The sequence below is a fragment of the Onychostruthus taczanowskii genome, unplaced genomic scaffold, assembly GCF_017590055.1.
Source record: "Onychostruthus taczanowskii isolate IOZ18803 unplaced genomic scaffold, ASM1759005v1 scaffold20, whole genome shotgun sequence".
NCBI lineage: Eukaryota > Metazoa > Chordata > Aves > Passeriformes > Passeridae > Onychostruthus > Onychostruthus taczanowskii.
The window spans coordinates 14805644-14821579 of record NW_024499240.1 but is presented as its reverse complement, the minus strand read 5'-3'; the positions used below and the strand labels follow the sequence as shown (position 1 = coordinate 14821579).

At 38.4% G+C, this 15936-nt stretch overlaps 1 protein-coding gene across 3 annotated transcripts in view; it reads left to right on the top strand.

The window, feature by feature from the left end:
- The window catches only part of PMS1 (PMS1 homolog 1, mismatch repair system component), a 43280-nt gene extending 31650 nt beyond the window's left edge, over positions 1-11630 (top strand). For all 3 annotated transcript variants that reach the window (XM_041403389.1, XM_041403388.1, XM_041403390.1), the window contains exons 10-13: positions 519-974; positions 1513-1643; positions 9321-9481; positions 11211-11630. In XM_041403389.1, coding sequence (XP_041259323.1) covers positions 519-974; positions 1513-1643; positions 9321-9481; positions 11211-11402 — 940 coding nt within the window. In that variant the 3' untranslated portion in view covers positions 11403-11630. The remainder of the gene's footprint in view (positions 1-518; positions 975-1512; positions 1644-9320; positions 9482-11210) is intronic.
- Positions 11631-15936: the final 4306 nt, after the last annotated feature.

Sequence of the window (15936 nt, the reverse complement as noted above, 5' to 3'; positions counted from 1 at the left end):
ATAGGCTTTTAAGTAAGTAATACCTGGGGCTTGGGAAATTATTCAAGCTCCAAGTCCTGCCGGGCCCCATGGCCTCCCCTGGAAGGCTGTAGAGTTCCAGAAGCTCAAACTGCTTTGTGAATTGAGCTGGATGTGCCTGTGACAAAAAACTCCTTCCAAAACTCGATATTTGATTGCAAATTAAACAAGGGACTGAGGTGAAAAGAACCTTGCTGTAGATCTTTATATTGTGCACTCTATTCCTTGCAGTAATAGTTCCTCCCCCTTACAGTAATTGAGGTTTTGCTGGCTGTCTTGATGAAGGAAAATTTCCAGCTTTTGTTCAAGATGTGATGTAATAGAGGCACAGTCACCATCTCCATTGCAGTGGGCAGCATGTTGATGTGGGTACTTGAATGGACCATGGATGTGGTTCTTGGCTCTTGAAATGGTTACCTTTCTTTCTGCTTTAGTGTGTTAGGGGTTGGGGTCTGGAGCTTTTTATCTGCTGATGCTACTGGTTTGTTTTCTCCTTTAAGTTATGAAATAAAAGCCACTAAGGACCAGGAACGCTACAACAGAGAGGTCAAGAAAGCCAATGCACAGCCGATGCACCGACCAGCAAAGGAGGCAGAAAAACACAAATCCAAGCTGAAGAGTTCTGCATCTGACCAGCAGAAGCTTGACAAGATATTTCATAATCAGATTGAAAAGAAGGGGAAACTGGAACAGCCTGTGAAAATTGTGACGGTGCCTTTTTCTCTGAGTTCCTGTAGACGTCACCTTCAGAGGCGAGAGAGAAATGTTTCAGATGAGCACGAACTTTTCCTGATCCGTCGCCAGAGTTTTCCTGATGTCTGGATACTTGCTTCTGAAAAAAATGTCAAGTTGCTGAATCCATATAGACTGGAAGAGGCCCTGCTATGTAAGAGATTGTTGGTGAACCATAAGCTTCCAGTAGAGAAACTGGACAATCCAATTGCGTTAACAGACAGGTATAGTACTATTGAGCAAAAATGTGTATGTTACTTGAAACACCAGATGGTAATTATTTACAGTAGAACTCTGGCAAGGCCCTGTTTGCTAATGCTGTGCTTATTTGTGCACTCATTTATCTATTAAAATGGAGTTTTGGTTTTTTACATTGATCTTGAAGTACTGAGCACATTTGGTCTTATTCTAGTGGAAATAAGTATGATTTTTGACCAGTTTCATTGGTAGTGCAGCAAATACAAATTTCCTCCCCCGGAAGAAAATTAAATGCTCCACATTGTCACAGCTTCACTTTAGCTGACTTTGCTCCAAGAAAATCAGCTGATAGAATTATTATTACTGTATGCCTAAGCTTGGTCCCTTCACTAAGATAAGTGAATAGTTCTCATTTTATTCCTTTAAACCATTGCTTTTCCAAAATACTTTATAAAATCTTGGTGACTCCTTATCACTTAATACCTTTTTCTGTGTTTTTTGCACACTTGTAATTTTCACATAAGGGATGTTGGTTTTTAACACTTTGGGGATTTTTTTTTCCAGTCTTATTGGTGGATCTCAGTATATGGCTGCTCTTTATAAAATGCAGAAGAATTACCAGAGTTTCCATGGATCAGGTTATTTGTCAGATCCAAGGCTTGTAGCAAATGGATTCCAGATAAAAGTGATAGAAGGTATGATGGTTTTAAAATCTATTACTTGCATTGGAGCTTGCTTCCTATGATTTAATGATGTAAATTATTGTTAATGTGGATCATGTTATTCTGCATCACCTTGTCTTTTAAAGCACTAGCATTCTGTTTCCTTAACACTGAGATTTTATTTCTTGGCAAAGAATGTAATCTTCCACATGGAACACTGAGTATTGGAAACTGATGACTGAAGAGAAGACTTTAATAGTATTTCAAAGAATGCTCTGAAATGCATGTCTTCCTCACTTCTTTCTTCTTTTCTCAAAATGCTCAATGCCCATATCCTTAATTGCCATTCTGATATAATTTAGATTAAACTGATAGGAATTTCTGAGCCCAGGCACCTTCTGCAAGTATGTGCTTTAGCTGACCTAATCCTGTACTGCTGAGCAGTTGAGGTAGTTCAGTAAGGAGCTGGATCCTGGTTAATGACATACTTTTCTATTAAAATTGTAACCCAGAGCCCAAAGGGGCCAGCAAAGAGATGGTCAAAGGATCACCACACCTTTTCTCAGAGTTTGATCTGAATACATTTTGAAGGATTATATTTTCAGTACCTCTGTTGATCACAGAAAAATGCATTTTGTATAAGACTTTTTTACTTTATCAAGAAAGCTCAAAGGTCTTTACATCTTTCTGAAGAATGCTTTCTAGGGATGCATTGGAAACTCAGGGGTGACACAGTGGAAGTTCTGCAGGTCATGAATTCTGTAGCAGAATTCCAAGAAAAGCAAGCGTCTTTGGGGGTAGCACCTAGCTGACAGCTCAGGGAGAAGATTGGCCATAAGAGCTGTTAGAAATGCTATAGCTTTGTGTGTTACAGATCCCCACATATGTACAGTGATGACAGATGTACTGTAACATATGGGATCTTTTAAGGGTAGATACAAAAAAGGGATGTAGACCAACTCCTTCACTCAGAGGCTGGCTCTTGTGAAGAACAGAGCCAAAGCTGTTTTCCTTACTGGATCATGCACAGCAAAAACAGAAACTTCCTTCCGACTAACTAAATCTCTACATAAATACTAACACCTTAGTAGAAGAGGTGTTGATATTAATCTTGATAATAATCATGGAGTGAATGATTAGGAAAATAATGCATGTACTGTAAGAGGCTGCTCTTACGTGGTTTACTCAGACAAGCAAATCAAAAGCTGAGGAGGTCTGTGATGGGTCCTTAGGCAAGTATGGGAGAGAGGGATTGTGGCTTAGCACTTTTGCTCACCAACCTTTTTTTTTTTTTTTTACCTACTGATATTCTAAGTTTGCTCAAAATCTAATTAATTTTGGTTACTAGACGTGAATAAATTGAATGTGAAAATCTGAAGACAAATCATTTTTCATGAGTCTTGTCAGTCATTTTTATAAGCTTCTGCTGATGACATTGTAGCAGTTACAGCCTTTTTAATTAAATGAGCATGGCACTGTAGATTAAGGTAGAAATAGCAGCAAACAAATGGAATTTCTTTCTTCCCGGCTTTTTTCCAACTGACCCAAGGATTTCTTCTTAATCAGTTCCTCTATTTTTCTTAAACTTGTCCCTGTAATACACTGTCTTCTACAAATACTTATTAGAGTTGATTTTTAGACACAAAGGTATTAATTTTTAACATTCCTAATGTGTCCTTCTCTGGGAATTTCACTATGAAGTTTAAGGTTATTTAATTCATGGATTCTTGTATAATCTTTACAGAAAGGGACCTGCATACCAGGAGTGATTTGTCCCACTCAGACCTGAATATTCTGTAGGATCTCTCAGCTCTGAAAGAACCAGTTTGTTTCATAAAACATCTTTCACAATCCTATAGAAACATTGCTTTTTTTCACTGTCTGTATTCAGTGTCTGTTTTGTGGGGATTTTGAAATTCAGACACATCCTGAAAGAGAGACATCCTCATATTGTTGAACTAGAATTTCCTTCAGAAAAGTTAAGTTTCTTCAGGATATATTGTCAGGTTTTTGATCCAGAGGTTCATACTTTGCATGGTGGATGATGCTTGCTGTGGAGAGGTCCTGGAGTGGAAATGTGCCATTAACCCATGGTAACTGGAGAGTTTCTCCTTAGCAGCATCCATAGGAGCACACCAAAATCCCATTCTCTATGCATACATTTGTAACTAATTTTTTCCTAGCTTTTTGGCTTAATTGGATCAGTCCTCGTATTTGCTGTTTCTCAGCTGAACTGAACTATGAGCTCTTTCTCTCTGTCAGGGTCATATTCAGCAGCAGCATATTCAGAATTCTGGGTTTTCCTCTGGGACTTCAGCCCTGATATGGTCATAACAGATATTCCTTTCTGACTGCTGATTGATTTCTCATTAATAGACACTTACTAGCACTTGTTAATACGCATGGCTTCCTTTTTCATCCTGAGTGAAGAGTTTTATTTTCTGTAGTAGAAAGTTTACTTTCTCTGCCAGAGAGATCCTCTTATGTCTCAAATAAATTTGCTGATTGATTAATTGATTGATTTCTTAAGATTTGAATTTCAATGTGCGAATGGTACTTCTAGTAATTCCTTTTTGCAAAATAACAAGCCTTTCTGTTGATCTATGCAAATAAGTCTGTGATGCCATCATAGCTCTAAGGTACCTCCCAAAACAAGAGCAAAGGAAATTCAGCTGCTCCAATTTGGCATTCAGAAGTTTTAGTCATAGAAGAGGCTTTCCTTGACCCGTGGTGGTTTCTTAAGAGGACTGTCAGTTTAGTAGGTTGCACTGATTATGTGTTCAAATCTCTACACTTACTCTTCTACCAAATAAGAGAAGGACCCAGAGTATTGGTGCTCATTACCATGTATTAAGTCTACTCATAATACCCAGATGCTAATTTGGAACACTGGACCTCTTGTCTTTGGTATTGTGCACCCCAATTGGACAGTTTCCTAGATGACTATGGATGCCTTAAGTTTTAGCTTTCATATTTTTCAGATTCTGTACTGCCTTAGTGTGTAACTCTGAACTTCATATAAAGTGTGAGCAAGTTCTCCTCACAGTTTAGTCAGACTAAACAATCGTTTTCCAGCCTGAGAACCAAGAACACCGTTGCAGCTTTGGGCCCAAAAGTGTAAACAATGGCAAATTGAGGAGAGCAATCTGCGAGAATGGGACTTCATACCTGAAGCTGTAATTGGACAATTAACCCCAATATGTAAATGGACCAAAACTTAGAAAGTGTGTAAATTCATGGCTGGTCATCTATCTTGGGTCCATCTTGGGTAGAGGCACAGCCAGACTCTTGTACTGCCCAAGGTGTATCCTTTGAAGGTCTTTTAATAAATTCCTACTTTATTCCTTTAACACTGTCTAGCCTCTGTTCCAGGTAGCCTCTCTAGGCATCACTATAATGATTTAAATTTAAATATAGGACCGTAGGTTTATTCCATATTTTCTTGGGTGTTGGGGTGCTTTGCAGACTTGCTTATTTATTTAAAAAAAAAAGCCCTGAGTAGCTGCCTTAATTTGGAAGGTGACCAGTAATTCCTCTGTTGCATTAGGTTTGCATCTCAACTGATGTTTTTTAAAAATGCTTCTTTGCAGTTCAGAATCTTAGGTTCTGGTAACCTGTGGCACAGAGGGATTTTTAGTGAAGATTTTCATTCTTATGGATTCTTACATGAAAAACAACCCACCCAGAAAATATTAATTTTTCCTTATTTGGATGACATGTTAGGGGCAGTGTCATTCATAGGATAAAAAATTACTCATTCATTAATCTTGCATTAATCTTGGGATTAATACTCAGAAATTGAATCTTATTTCTTTGCAGTGCTTGGAATTCATAGAAATACAACTCTGTTCTTTAATGGCCAATACCTTTTAGCTAGGGGGGTGGTTCTGATTTTTATTTACTTTCATAATTTACCCAGACTCTTTCTCACTGGCCTTGCTCTGAACCCCATGGCACCGTGTGGCACTAGATACACTACTCCTAGTAGGTTTTTGAAAGGTCTAATTAGCTGTTTACTTCCTGAAAAGAACTCAGTTCCCCATGAATTTTGTTCTTGTTCTGCCATTTTGGTGGAAAAACTCCTTAAATGTCTGTATTTTCACAAATGCACCTTTGGATGTTAATTTTTGTAAGAGTGTGGGAGTTGAAGGCCTTGCTTGACTGTTGTTTCATTTGAGGATAAGTCTGCCTCTTGAATGTGTTCTTGCTAGAAGACAGAAAGGAAATCTACCTTTACTTTCTTCAGAGACTCTATATGACTGCAGCGAGAGTTGTTCTGAGTATCCTAGATTTTGGAAGTGTCCCATCTGCCTCATGTTTTTGGTAGGCTAAGATCTTTGTATACTGTCTCCCTGTTTCTCTTAATATTAACTGCTCATCAGTCTAAGGAGTTTTCAACTAGATTTTTCTCTGGATAGCTCACAGTGAAAAACATGTTGTGAAATAGCCAAGAAAATACTTCTTGCTGTCAGTGTGTCAGTTAAGCAAAATCAATGGTTTCTTTGTGGAATGTGCCAGTTGTTGTAATTTGCAAAGCTGTGACGCTGAGCTCCAGTCTGTCTTCCACTGCCCTCCCACCCCCTCATGTTCTGGCCTTACTGAGGCTTCAAGTGATGCTACCTTTGGGAGAGCAGTCTGTTTGCTTTTACTTAATAAAGCAAATTACTTAATACTCAGTGTTCTGGGACCTGCCAGGCATTTGTTTGCTCACAGTGACCCCTACGTGCAGGGAACACTTCAAGAAGTAAGATGGATTACTTTCTGTCCAGTTCTCCTTAAGATGTGTTTATTATATGTGCCTTCACTGCACATCTGTCTGCCTTTGGGAAAGGCCTGGAGAGAGATGGGAATTCTTGGCTGGAGAGGAACTGAGACCAAGGAACACACCTTAGCTGGTATTGTATCAATGCTGGGTCTTGGGCCATGCTCCAAGGCAGGCTTTTAGGGTAAAATTGTCTGCCCCATGTAGTCAGCATGAGTATGTCCAAAGAATGTGCTTATAAGGCCTCAAAGAGCAGTAATAGGTAAATAACCCATTGTTCTTGGTGATATAGACTGCCTCAGCTCTTGTAATCCACTAGTGGAAAACCATGCTGCTATTTAATTTCAGTTTGATTTTGACCATAGGCTGGGAGATAGTGTTATAGTGTCACCTAATCCAGGTGGCAGCTGGAAGGGAGCAGTTTTTCCTGGCCATCAAGAAGGAATTATCCAAAGATGATTGTAAATGCTTTGTTTGGAAGGAGAAAGGGGAAATTTGTAACAATGAGAAATCCACATTTTTACTCATTTGAAAGCTAGTTTATTTGTTGATGGAAACACTTTCCTTGGAAGTTGCAAAGTATTTCAGAGAAACTACTATGGCAACTGTTTGAGAACTGCTGTTTGAATACTCAAAAATCCTAATATATATTTTGTCAAAAATTTACAAGTACACTGAGGCTTGGACATCTGCTTATATCATCAAGTGTTGCCAATATCAGAGTTCCTGCAGAGGCTTGCAGATAAATACTTGTTAATCAGCATGCAGTGGGGCTACTTTGCAGTTTAAAGAATGTTAGCAGAAAAGGAGAGTGACACACAAACAGAAATATCAAAGAAGTAAACCTCCCTTGGCCAGGGTTTGTATTGTTTGTTCTTATGTGAAACTTTCAAGCCCACTTTGACTTTCAGATGGAAGAGGAAAATAGTGAAGTCAAATCTGGCTGTCAAAATTTGCAGATGGAACAATGGCTATTGGTGAAGCTGAGGAGTATATGAGGAAATGTTTTGCAAATTCAGAACCTCACTGTCATAACTTTACAAGAAAGCACAGGAAATACACGTTTTTAATCTGAATGTCTAAATACCTGAAACTTTAAAAATTTTGTGTCCTGTCTTGTGCAGCAAATAGAGGGCTAATTATTAAAAGGTTTTCAAATAGACTAAGTCTTAATTTTAGAGAGAAAGCAGCATAATCAAATGGTCTGGAATAGTTCCTCAAATCTAATCTGTAATTAAATAAAAAATAAGACAAAAATTAAAAGAAAAGAGCTGAAGGAGATATTAAAAAGAGATTTTATCTTTTCCTCCTGTCCCTTACTGACAGGCTTGCCCATGGGGAAATATTCACATATAGTACATCATCTTTTCTCACCTTTATATCTGGGAAACTTTCATATAATTTAACATTTTGCTTTAAGCTGAATCTGAATACAGGCTTTACAGTATTATATAAAAATATGTCTCTGCTTCCTGGCTGCAGTTAGGGAAAAGCAGCTTGAAAAAGAGAAGGAAGACAATGCTGGGTGAAAAATGAAATAAAGTTTCAGATGTAAAGCAGTGTTTAATACATAGCTGGAAGAAGGTTATGCGATTTTTTGGGGGGAGGGGGTATGAGGGGCTGTTCCCTATATCAGATTCCCACTGGTCAAAGTATCTCATGCCATGAAGCTTAAAAAGGCCCAAGAGCATTATTTACCCAGTGACACACCCATATTTAGGGAAAGTTTCAACCTGCACAGTTATCCTGATCATATTATTTAATGACTGTCAGATAGTGCCTGGATATGGATAACTCGGCTTCATTCTACCAGCTAATGAAAGTGCATCATGCTGACTTATGATCTATATATATTTTCTCTCACTTCTGAAATATTTCATGTTTTTTTTTGGATTACGAGCAGGAATTATCTCTTCTGAGAGTTTGGAGCAATCTATTTGTCTCCAGCTCTTCTGACTTTACAAAAACCATTTATGGCTTGAGCTGAAGGTAATTTATCCTACCTGGACCATTACATGAGAGTGGGTTTATTTTCATTAGTAATTCAGTTTTTCTATATCTGTGTCAAAGTTTATACTTGCTAGACTTGTAGGGGAGGAAAAGGGAAGGTAGCTGTGCAGGTTGGGCTGAGGTTTCTGTGCACACAACATGAATGAGAGGATAGTCTGAATGAGAATATGTGAGCCTGGCCACCAGAGAACTTGCTTCTAACTGGCAGTGGAAAAAGTTGCTGTACCAGAACAACTTCAATAAATTTTTCTTTCCTGAAGTGTGAACAAGAAGGGAAATCATACAGACCTCAACGCTTGAATAGATACTCTGTTAGAAAGGCTGTTTAATTTTTTATTCATCATTCCTACTCAGAGTGTTGCTCCAGCAGTGGTACCATTTGAATGATAATATAAAGTTAGTCACAGAGCCTGTATAGTTTTATGGGTTTGAATTTTTCCTCAGATGTGGTAGGAGAAAAAACTGCTTTTTATTTCAGTAGAATCCAAATTTATTATGATAACATTTGAACTCTACAGATGTTTAAACCACTTACATAGGAAATAGTGCCAACGCTGTTTTAATTTTTTTCAAACTAAATTGTGTTTTATTGCTAGCTTCAACTTTAATTTTATGTATGTTTAATTAAAGTCACAGAACCTTTAATTAAAGCTGTGCTCAATACCAGGAATGTTGCAAATGTTTTAAGCATTAAACAGTGCCAGCTAGGATTTGGATTAATGTAAGCTGAGACATTTGTGATGTGAATAAACACACATCATCATAATGAAACATTGTGCAAATAAATGCTTTTCATTCCAAGGGAGGAACAAAAAAGTTTCCTAATTGTGTTGGACTAAAGTACTAAATTACTTTGCATCAGTTTAATTTTCTGTGAATTGCTATAGAATAGAAATCAAAGCAGTGCATGAAATACTGTTTTGTTTTTGTATTTTCAGGTGTTTCGGCTACAGAAAGTCATCTGGAAATAGAAGGGATGGCAAATTGTCTGCCATATTATGGAATTTCTGATTTGAAAGAAATTCTGAATGCAGTAGTTAACAGAAATGCAAAGGAAGTATATGAATGTAGGCCTCTCAAAGTGATAAATTACTTGGAGGTGAGACAGAAGCTTTCTTTTAGTATTAGCCAGCTAAACTTGTAATAATTCCTGAAAGAGCTTGAAAATCTTTCTTCAGCTTTGTGTTTTAATTAATTCCGTTGTGTTCTAAACAGAAGTTACTCTTGAAAAAGAGAGTCCTCTGTCCTCTCTGGGTTGTGTATTCCTTACCAAAATATTTCCATCAGATATACCCAAAAACAGTCACCCAGTGTGATATAACACATGCCAAAAGGTGATTTTCACAAAGTGTTTCCACTGTAAGACACTTTTCAAGTTGGAAAGGCATTTCTCCATGTTAGGATACAAAACTGCTACAGAATGGCAGTAACTCCTGTTAATGTTTTCTGTACAAATAAATAAATTGTGCATCCAGAGACAATAATGGCATGAAGTTTCAGAGATAACTAATAGATGTGGTACTAGTTAAAGCTGGAGTAACCAACAGCAATAGTAATCAATTCCAGTCTAGTTGTTTCACTAATTCTCTTCAATTACAATTCTCTTCAAAAAGGTTACCAAAGTATATGTAAAGTCTCTTTTTACTTGGGCATTTATAAGATACCTTCCTGAATTGGGTTACTTCAAACTGGGACCTAGGCACATACTTACACAGGGTATGAGTTTCATCTTTTAAGCATTATTACACAAATCTTTCCCTGTCTTATGAGGGTGATGAGCTGCCTTTGCAGCAAGTGATTCTGTTATGTACTACTGAACCACTCTCATGCACTCAGGAAAGAAGCTTAAAGAAGGGATAAGTTCAGTGGTGAGACAGCAATGGTTTGTAAAAAACCCCAGATAACTATAAAAGCTCTTATTCAGAAATAAGCACTGAATTTTTTGACCATTCTGGGAGTGCCATTCATTGTCATGTTCAGAATCACAACTTTAATCATTCATTTCATGTTTAAGCAGGCAGCATGTCTTCAGCTTTTGCTGTCTGTAGATGGATGCAGAAGAAAGCACAGGTTGAAGCAGCAGCCTTACAGAGTATTAAACAGTCCACACTGATCCTTTTTCCATTTGGAGGAGTGGGAAAAAATCTCACACAAAGAAAATGAGATGATTGAGATGAAATAATTATGAATGGTGCTCAGGTTTGTACAGTATGAAGGGAGGCTGTATGCCACATACATTTCTGTCTAGGTAACGTCACTTAAGTAGAGAAGTCAGTGGCAGGAAGACCCATCTTGGAGGAGGAAACAAAACTTTTTCAAGTTCCTTAGTTGTTTGAGGGTGGGTGCTTTAAGCAGTCACTTCTGCTTTCTAGTGTTAAGTAAATGCAATAAACCATAGTAAATACAAATTAATCTATGAAGTTTTGCTGTAGTATTTTTCAAATTGTACTTACTGACTGCTTGAATTAATTTATGATACTTCTAAAGTTTGTGGTGTGAAATGTGTCTTGTGAACTGGTAAATATGTACAGCTGATGCTGGTGACAAGAGGAAATAAGAAACACAAAGCATCTTGCAAAAAGTAGGCTAAAAGACATAACCAGGGGGCTAACTGCATGCCTCCATTTTAAAAATGTCATGAACTGACCAGTAAGAAATGGTTAAAGTTATATTTAGATTTCTGAGATTTGGAATATTTAGCAGCAGAGAAGGATGACCTTTAAACAGTGAGTTTTTAATTCCTGTTTTCTGGTAGCCACAGGCTGATGTGCTAAAAAGTGGTACTTTAAAAACTGTTGGGGTTTTGGTTTTGTTTTTCCTTTCCACAGGGAGAAGCAGTACGTTTAGCTCGGCAGCTGCCCTTACATTTGTCAAAAGAAGATGTGCAAAACACAATTTACAGGATGAAGCAACAGCTTGGAAAGGAAAATAAAGGCTGCGTTCATGGTCGTCCTTTTTTTCATCACTTAACAGATATTCCAGAAGTTGACAAGCACAACTCCATGGAAATTATTCAGTAAATGGAACATTTTGTTTGGGGTCATACTTCTCTTGCTTAATTTTGATCACTACTATGTAATTTCAGTATGTTTTGTGCAAAATTTTTGTTTAATGACTTTTCATTGTTACATGTTCACCTCCTAAAGACTTCATTTAAATAAAAATGCTATTTGAAAACAGAAAAAAACACTGTAGAAAAACAACTCACCACTATTTTTTTAAAAAATTTATTAAAGAAATGTTCTCAACTGGTTTCCTCCTTCTCTTATTGCTGCAGGTTTAAGAAATACCAGTGTGTCAGAATTCTTTAGATGTGAAGTGGTTAGAAGTTGCTTTCAACAGAGCATGGCAAAATTTATTATACTAAGGACTTCAGCTGTTAATATTCAAAGGAATGCCAGATAGCTGTAAGTATTTGAGTATGGCATTGCCATATGCAGTTATTATAGTTAGATTTCTGTGGTGTTGTATTTCTATTTGGAAATTCTTAGCTCATGTAAATGAGTATTGACAGTCCAAGTGTCCAATCTCCAAAAATTCTACACTTACAGAAGTGTGGTTCTTAAAAGTACAGTACAAAAGTTTAAAAACTTCAGATCAAGAAGTTCCCTTGAAGCATAATGGATGTGAGTCACAGGAGCACAGGTTGGCACTGAAATCAGGTGCCCATGGATGTTTATTGGTGCAGTGCTGTACACAAATTGTTTGGGGGTGGGAAACGTAAACTGTCCTCCCTCAGGGAGAATGTGGCATAACTGGGGCATAGTCTGCTATATAGAGAGCTACTGATTTTGGTAAACTGGTTCATTCTCTTTCTACCAGAACACAATGTTTACTCCTCTATTTCAAGTAGTGGCCTACTTCTGTAAACCTACCTCCTAGGCCTTCTGTGCACAGCAGATGCCTTGTCTCTGGAAGAGTGTGTTTTAAAAGTTTCAAGCTCACCTGAAAATTCCTGTTTATTGCCAGCTGTTGTTTGCAAACCTTGGCACTATGAAAATGTGGTGGTAGAACCTAGCTTTTTAGTGTTTCTGTGGCTGCTAGGTAAATGGTTGAAGGTTGCTGAAAGGCCCAAGTGCAAGTTAGTTTGTGGACAGGAGTGTTGGACCAGACAAGCAAACGTAGTGTTTGAATGTGTAAATCACTGATGCTGAACTGGTGAGCTAATTTAAGAAATCACATCACAGCCATACATCACAACATGTAAATTCTAACCTGAAAGGCAATGATTATCAATTCTAACCTGAAAGGCAAGGATTATCAATTCTAACCTGAAAGGCAAGGATTATCAATTCTAACCTGAAAGGCAAGGATTATCTTTTTCAGAGCCTGTTGCAACAAGAGCAAGAGGTAATTGTTTTATACCAAAGGAGGATCGATCTATATAAGAAAGAAGTTTTTTACAATGAGGGTGGTAAGGCACTAGAACAGGTTACCCAGACACACAGTAGATGACCCATCTGTGGAAATACTCAAGGTCAGGTGGGATGGGGCTCTAGGCAACTCGATCTAGTGAAGATGTCCCTGCTCACTGCAGGGGACCTTTATGATTATTTCTTTATGCCATTAAAGTAAGTTTGTCCTTTTCATAAAGAGCAAGGATGATCAGAGGACACAAGCAGGATATCTTTCCAAGCTTAAGGGTAGCAAGGTACAAAATGAGAATGTCACTTGCAAACTGGACACTTGGCTCTAAATGTCACTCAGTGCAGAAGATGTGAATTTTTAGAATCGAAGTGAGAAGGTGGATGGAGATAGAGAAAGGAGACGTGACCCTTGGCTCTGGTGGGGAAACAGGATCCCAGCCTTGCATGGGATACAGAAGGTTATAGTTTGTTTATTTTTATTCTTGTTGGAATACAAATTCTGAGAGTTTAGAGAGGTGCCATTACAGTGAGAAAAGCCAGAAGCAAGCTGCAGAATGGAAGTTTATCTCCTAACTAAGGTTGTTGGAAATTAAATTAATGTGTGCACCAGTTTTATTCAGTTTGGAGTATAATATACAGTATTTGATGAGATTAATAATTGCTGCTTCTTTTCCAAAGGTAAGATAGCTATATCCTAATTATACTGAAGCCAGTATGAGTATCTTTTGTAACACTTGAGTCTACATCAAGAGGACAAGTGTTAATTGGTATTCAGGCCCTGGACTGAGGACAAAACACTATTGGCAAATGGTATTCACAGGTGCCAGGGTGGGTTTAGTTGCTATGGAAGCAAATTAGCATCAGGATTTTAAGTGCAGGTGCAGCAGGTTAAGCAATTGTGAGCTGGGGCTTCCCTCCTTTCCTTGTTGTGTTTGCTGGACACTACACCTCAGAGCTGCTCTGGAGTTCTTTCTTAGGTACGTGTACATACAGTTTGCTTTCTGTCTCTGAGGGATGTTGTGTGGCTGGGTGCCAGCAGTGACTGCTGGAGCACGGCTTTGGAGCTGTAAGTCTGGGTGTCTCCTCACCACAGTTCTCATGGTTGGGACTGCAAGCTGAAATTGGGAGTTATGTTGTTGTTCTGCTGATGGGAGATGGCTTTACGTAGGACAGAGTGGAGGTCTCTCCTTGCTTTTATTCAGTGTGAACAAAAAGAAATGTTACTTTCTGTTTGTAGAGATGTTCTCACTGATGCCATTTTGTTATTTGTTTAAATAATAGAAATACCCCAGTTCTAGGTTTCTAAGTTGGAAGAAGATAAATGGTGTGCCTGAGGTAGCAGTTCTGGAGAAGGGCTTCTGCCATTGCACCATCACGGGGTGCTACACAGTGAACCAACCCCACGAAGCTCTCGGGGAAGCGCGCAAAGGCTGCCTTTGCCTGCAGTCAGTCCGTCCCCAGCTCCACAGGCAGTTTGTTTAAAAAGAAGAAGAAAACCTGAAATGTGTACCGTTGGGTGGAGTTGCATATTGCCGTACTTGACCCCTTCCCATGGAGGAAGGGCTGCGGAGTGGGGCGTGGTGGGTGCGTGTCGCAGAGCCAGCGAGTGGCAGCCACCTCCTTGTCCCCCACGAGTGGCCGGGCTAGGGCACTCCAGGGACTTCCCGTATTTGCGCTGCCCTCTGCTGGCATTTCGGATTTGTACAATTTGGACTTAAATTGAGGTCTGGGGCTGACCATGGATGAGCATCATTCCTTCCTTCCTTCGCATCCGCGGCAGGTCAAAGCGATATCGCTTTCCTTGCTCCTCGTGATGTGTGTGCTTGCTTTCCTAAAACACGCCTAGGGCAGGTAGCAGTGCTCCCTAGGGGAGGGTCAGGAGCTTCCAGACTCATAGGAAAACTTCTAAAGCCTTTTGGTTGTACGTAGCTTTGCATTTTTCAGAGGATCGTTTGTATCATTGGTTGGGGCAGGTTTGGTTCTGGTAGTGTGTTTGTAGATCAGGTGTCCTCTTCACCCACATTCTGAGAAGTTGCACATTCCTGTAATAGGAAGCAGCTGAATATAAATTGGGCTTTATAAAGAGAGGAAAATCTCACTGAAAAACTGGTTCTTTTTCCTCGCAGATAGATATGGGTATGAACATGAAATTGAGGTAGCACCTTTTACGTGTGTCTTTTCTGGGTGTAGTAGGAATCTTATTAAAGAAGTTTCTGTTTCAGTTAACCTGTGTGTGTGTGAAGGAGTTTGGAGAATTTCTTGTTTGCTTTTTTCCCTTCATCATGAATAGTACAGTTCAGAGAACTATAGCAAAACCAGAGGAACATTGATGTTATTTCATGAGCACCTAGCAGTCATTGGCAACAGTAAAATTTGGAGTTTGGGATTTGTTAGAACGGATACTGCTCTATTTCCATATTCTGATATGGAATATTTTAAATACCTATCAATAGGAGCAATATTCCCAAGCACTTTATTTAGTTATACAAGCAAACATTCCCTAGTCTCAAGGTTTTCATTCCTTTTTTTTCTTCTGCAAACTTACTAGTATTACTTTAATGAAAGTTAACTTTAGCAAACAACTTTTTAGGTTTTTGAAAGGGTTGTAATGTTTGGTCTTCAGAGTTTGTTTTATCTTCTATAAAGCAGGTCAGGTTTTTGGCTTTGTATTGAAGTTTGGTTTCTTTTGCTAAATAAACTTATAATTCTGAATTTATTTTTTTGGCTGCAATAGAATATTGAAGGGTTTTTGAGAATTTTGTTTCATTTGTACCCAGCATTTAACAGGATGGGTTAGCAATTGTAAGAAACTTCAAGTACATCCATTTAATTTTGCAAATGGAAGGCTACCAGAACTTGCTTTTATTTTTTTTCCCCTCTCTCTGTAAGTATGGAGTATCATATCTGAAATTATGGAGAGTATAAATGTGGAAATGTTAAATCTTTTGTTAATGGCTTCGAATTAAGCACACATTGTTGCAGATGATTTGGAGGACTTATTTAAAGTAAATATACAATTTCAAGCTCAATTATCATTCATAGTTTAACCGAGCATAGTGAGATATTCAGTCTGTGAATTTGATACAGTGTTACTTCATAATTACGATGCTTTTTTACAGTAAATTTGATATAGAACAGTTGCTAAAGGAAAGCTGCTGAACAGTGTGACCAACCATTTTATGGGACA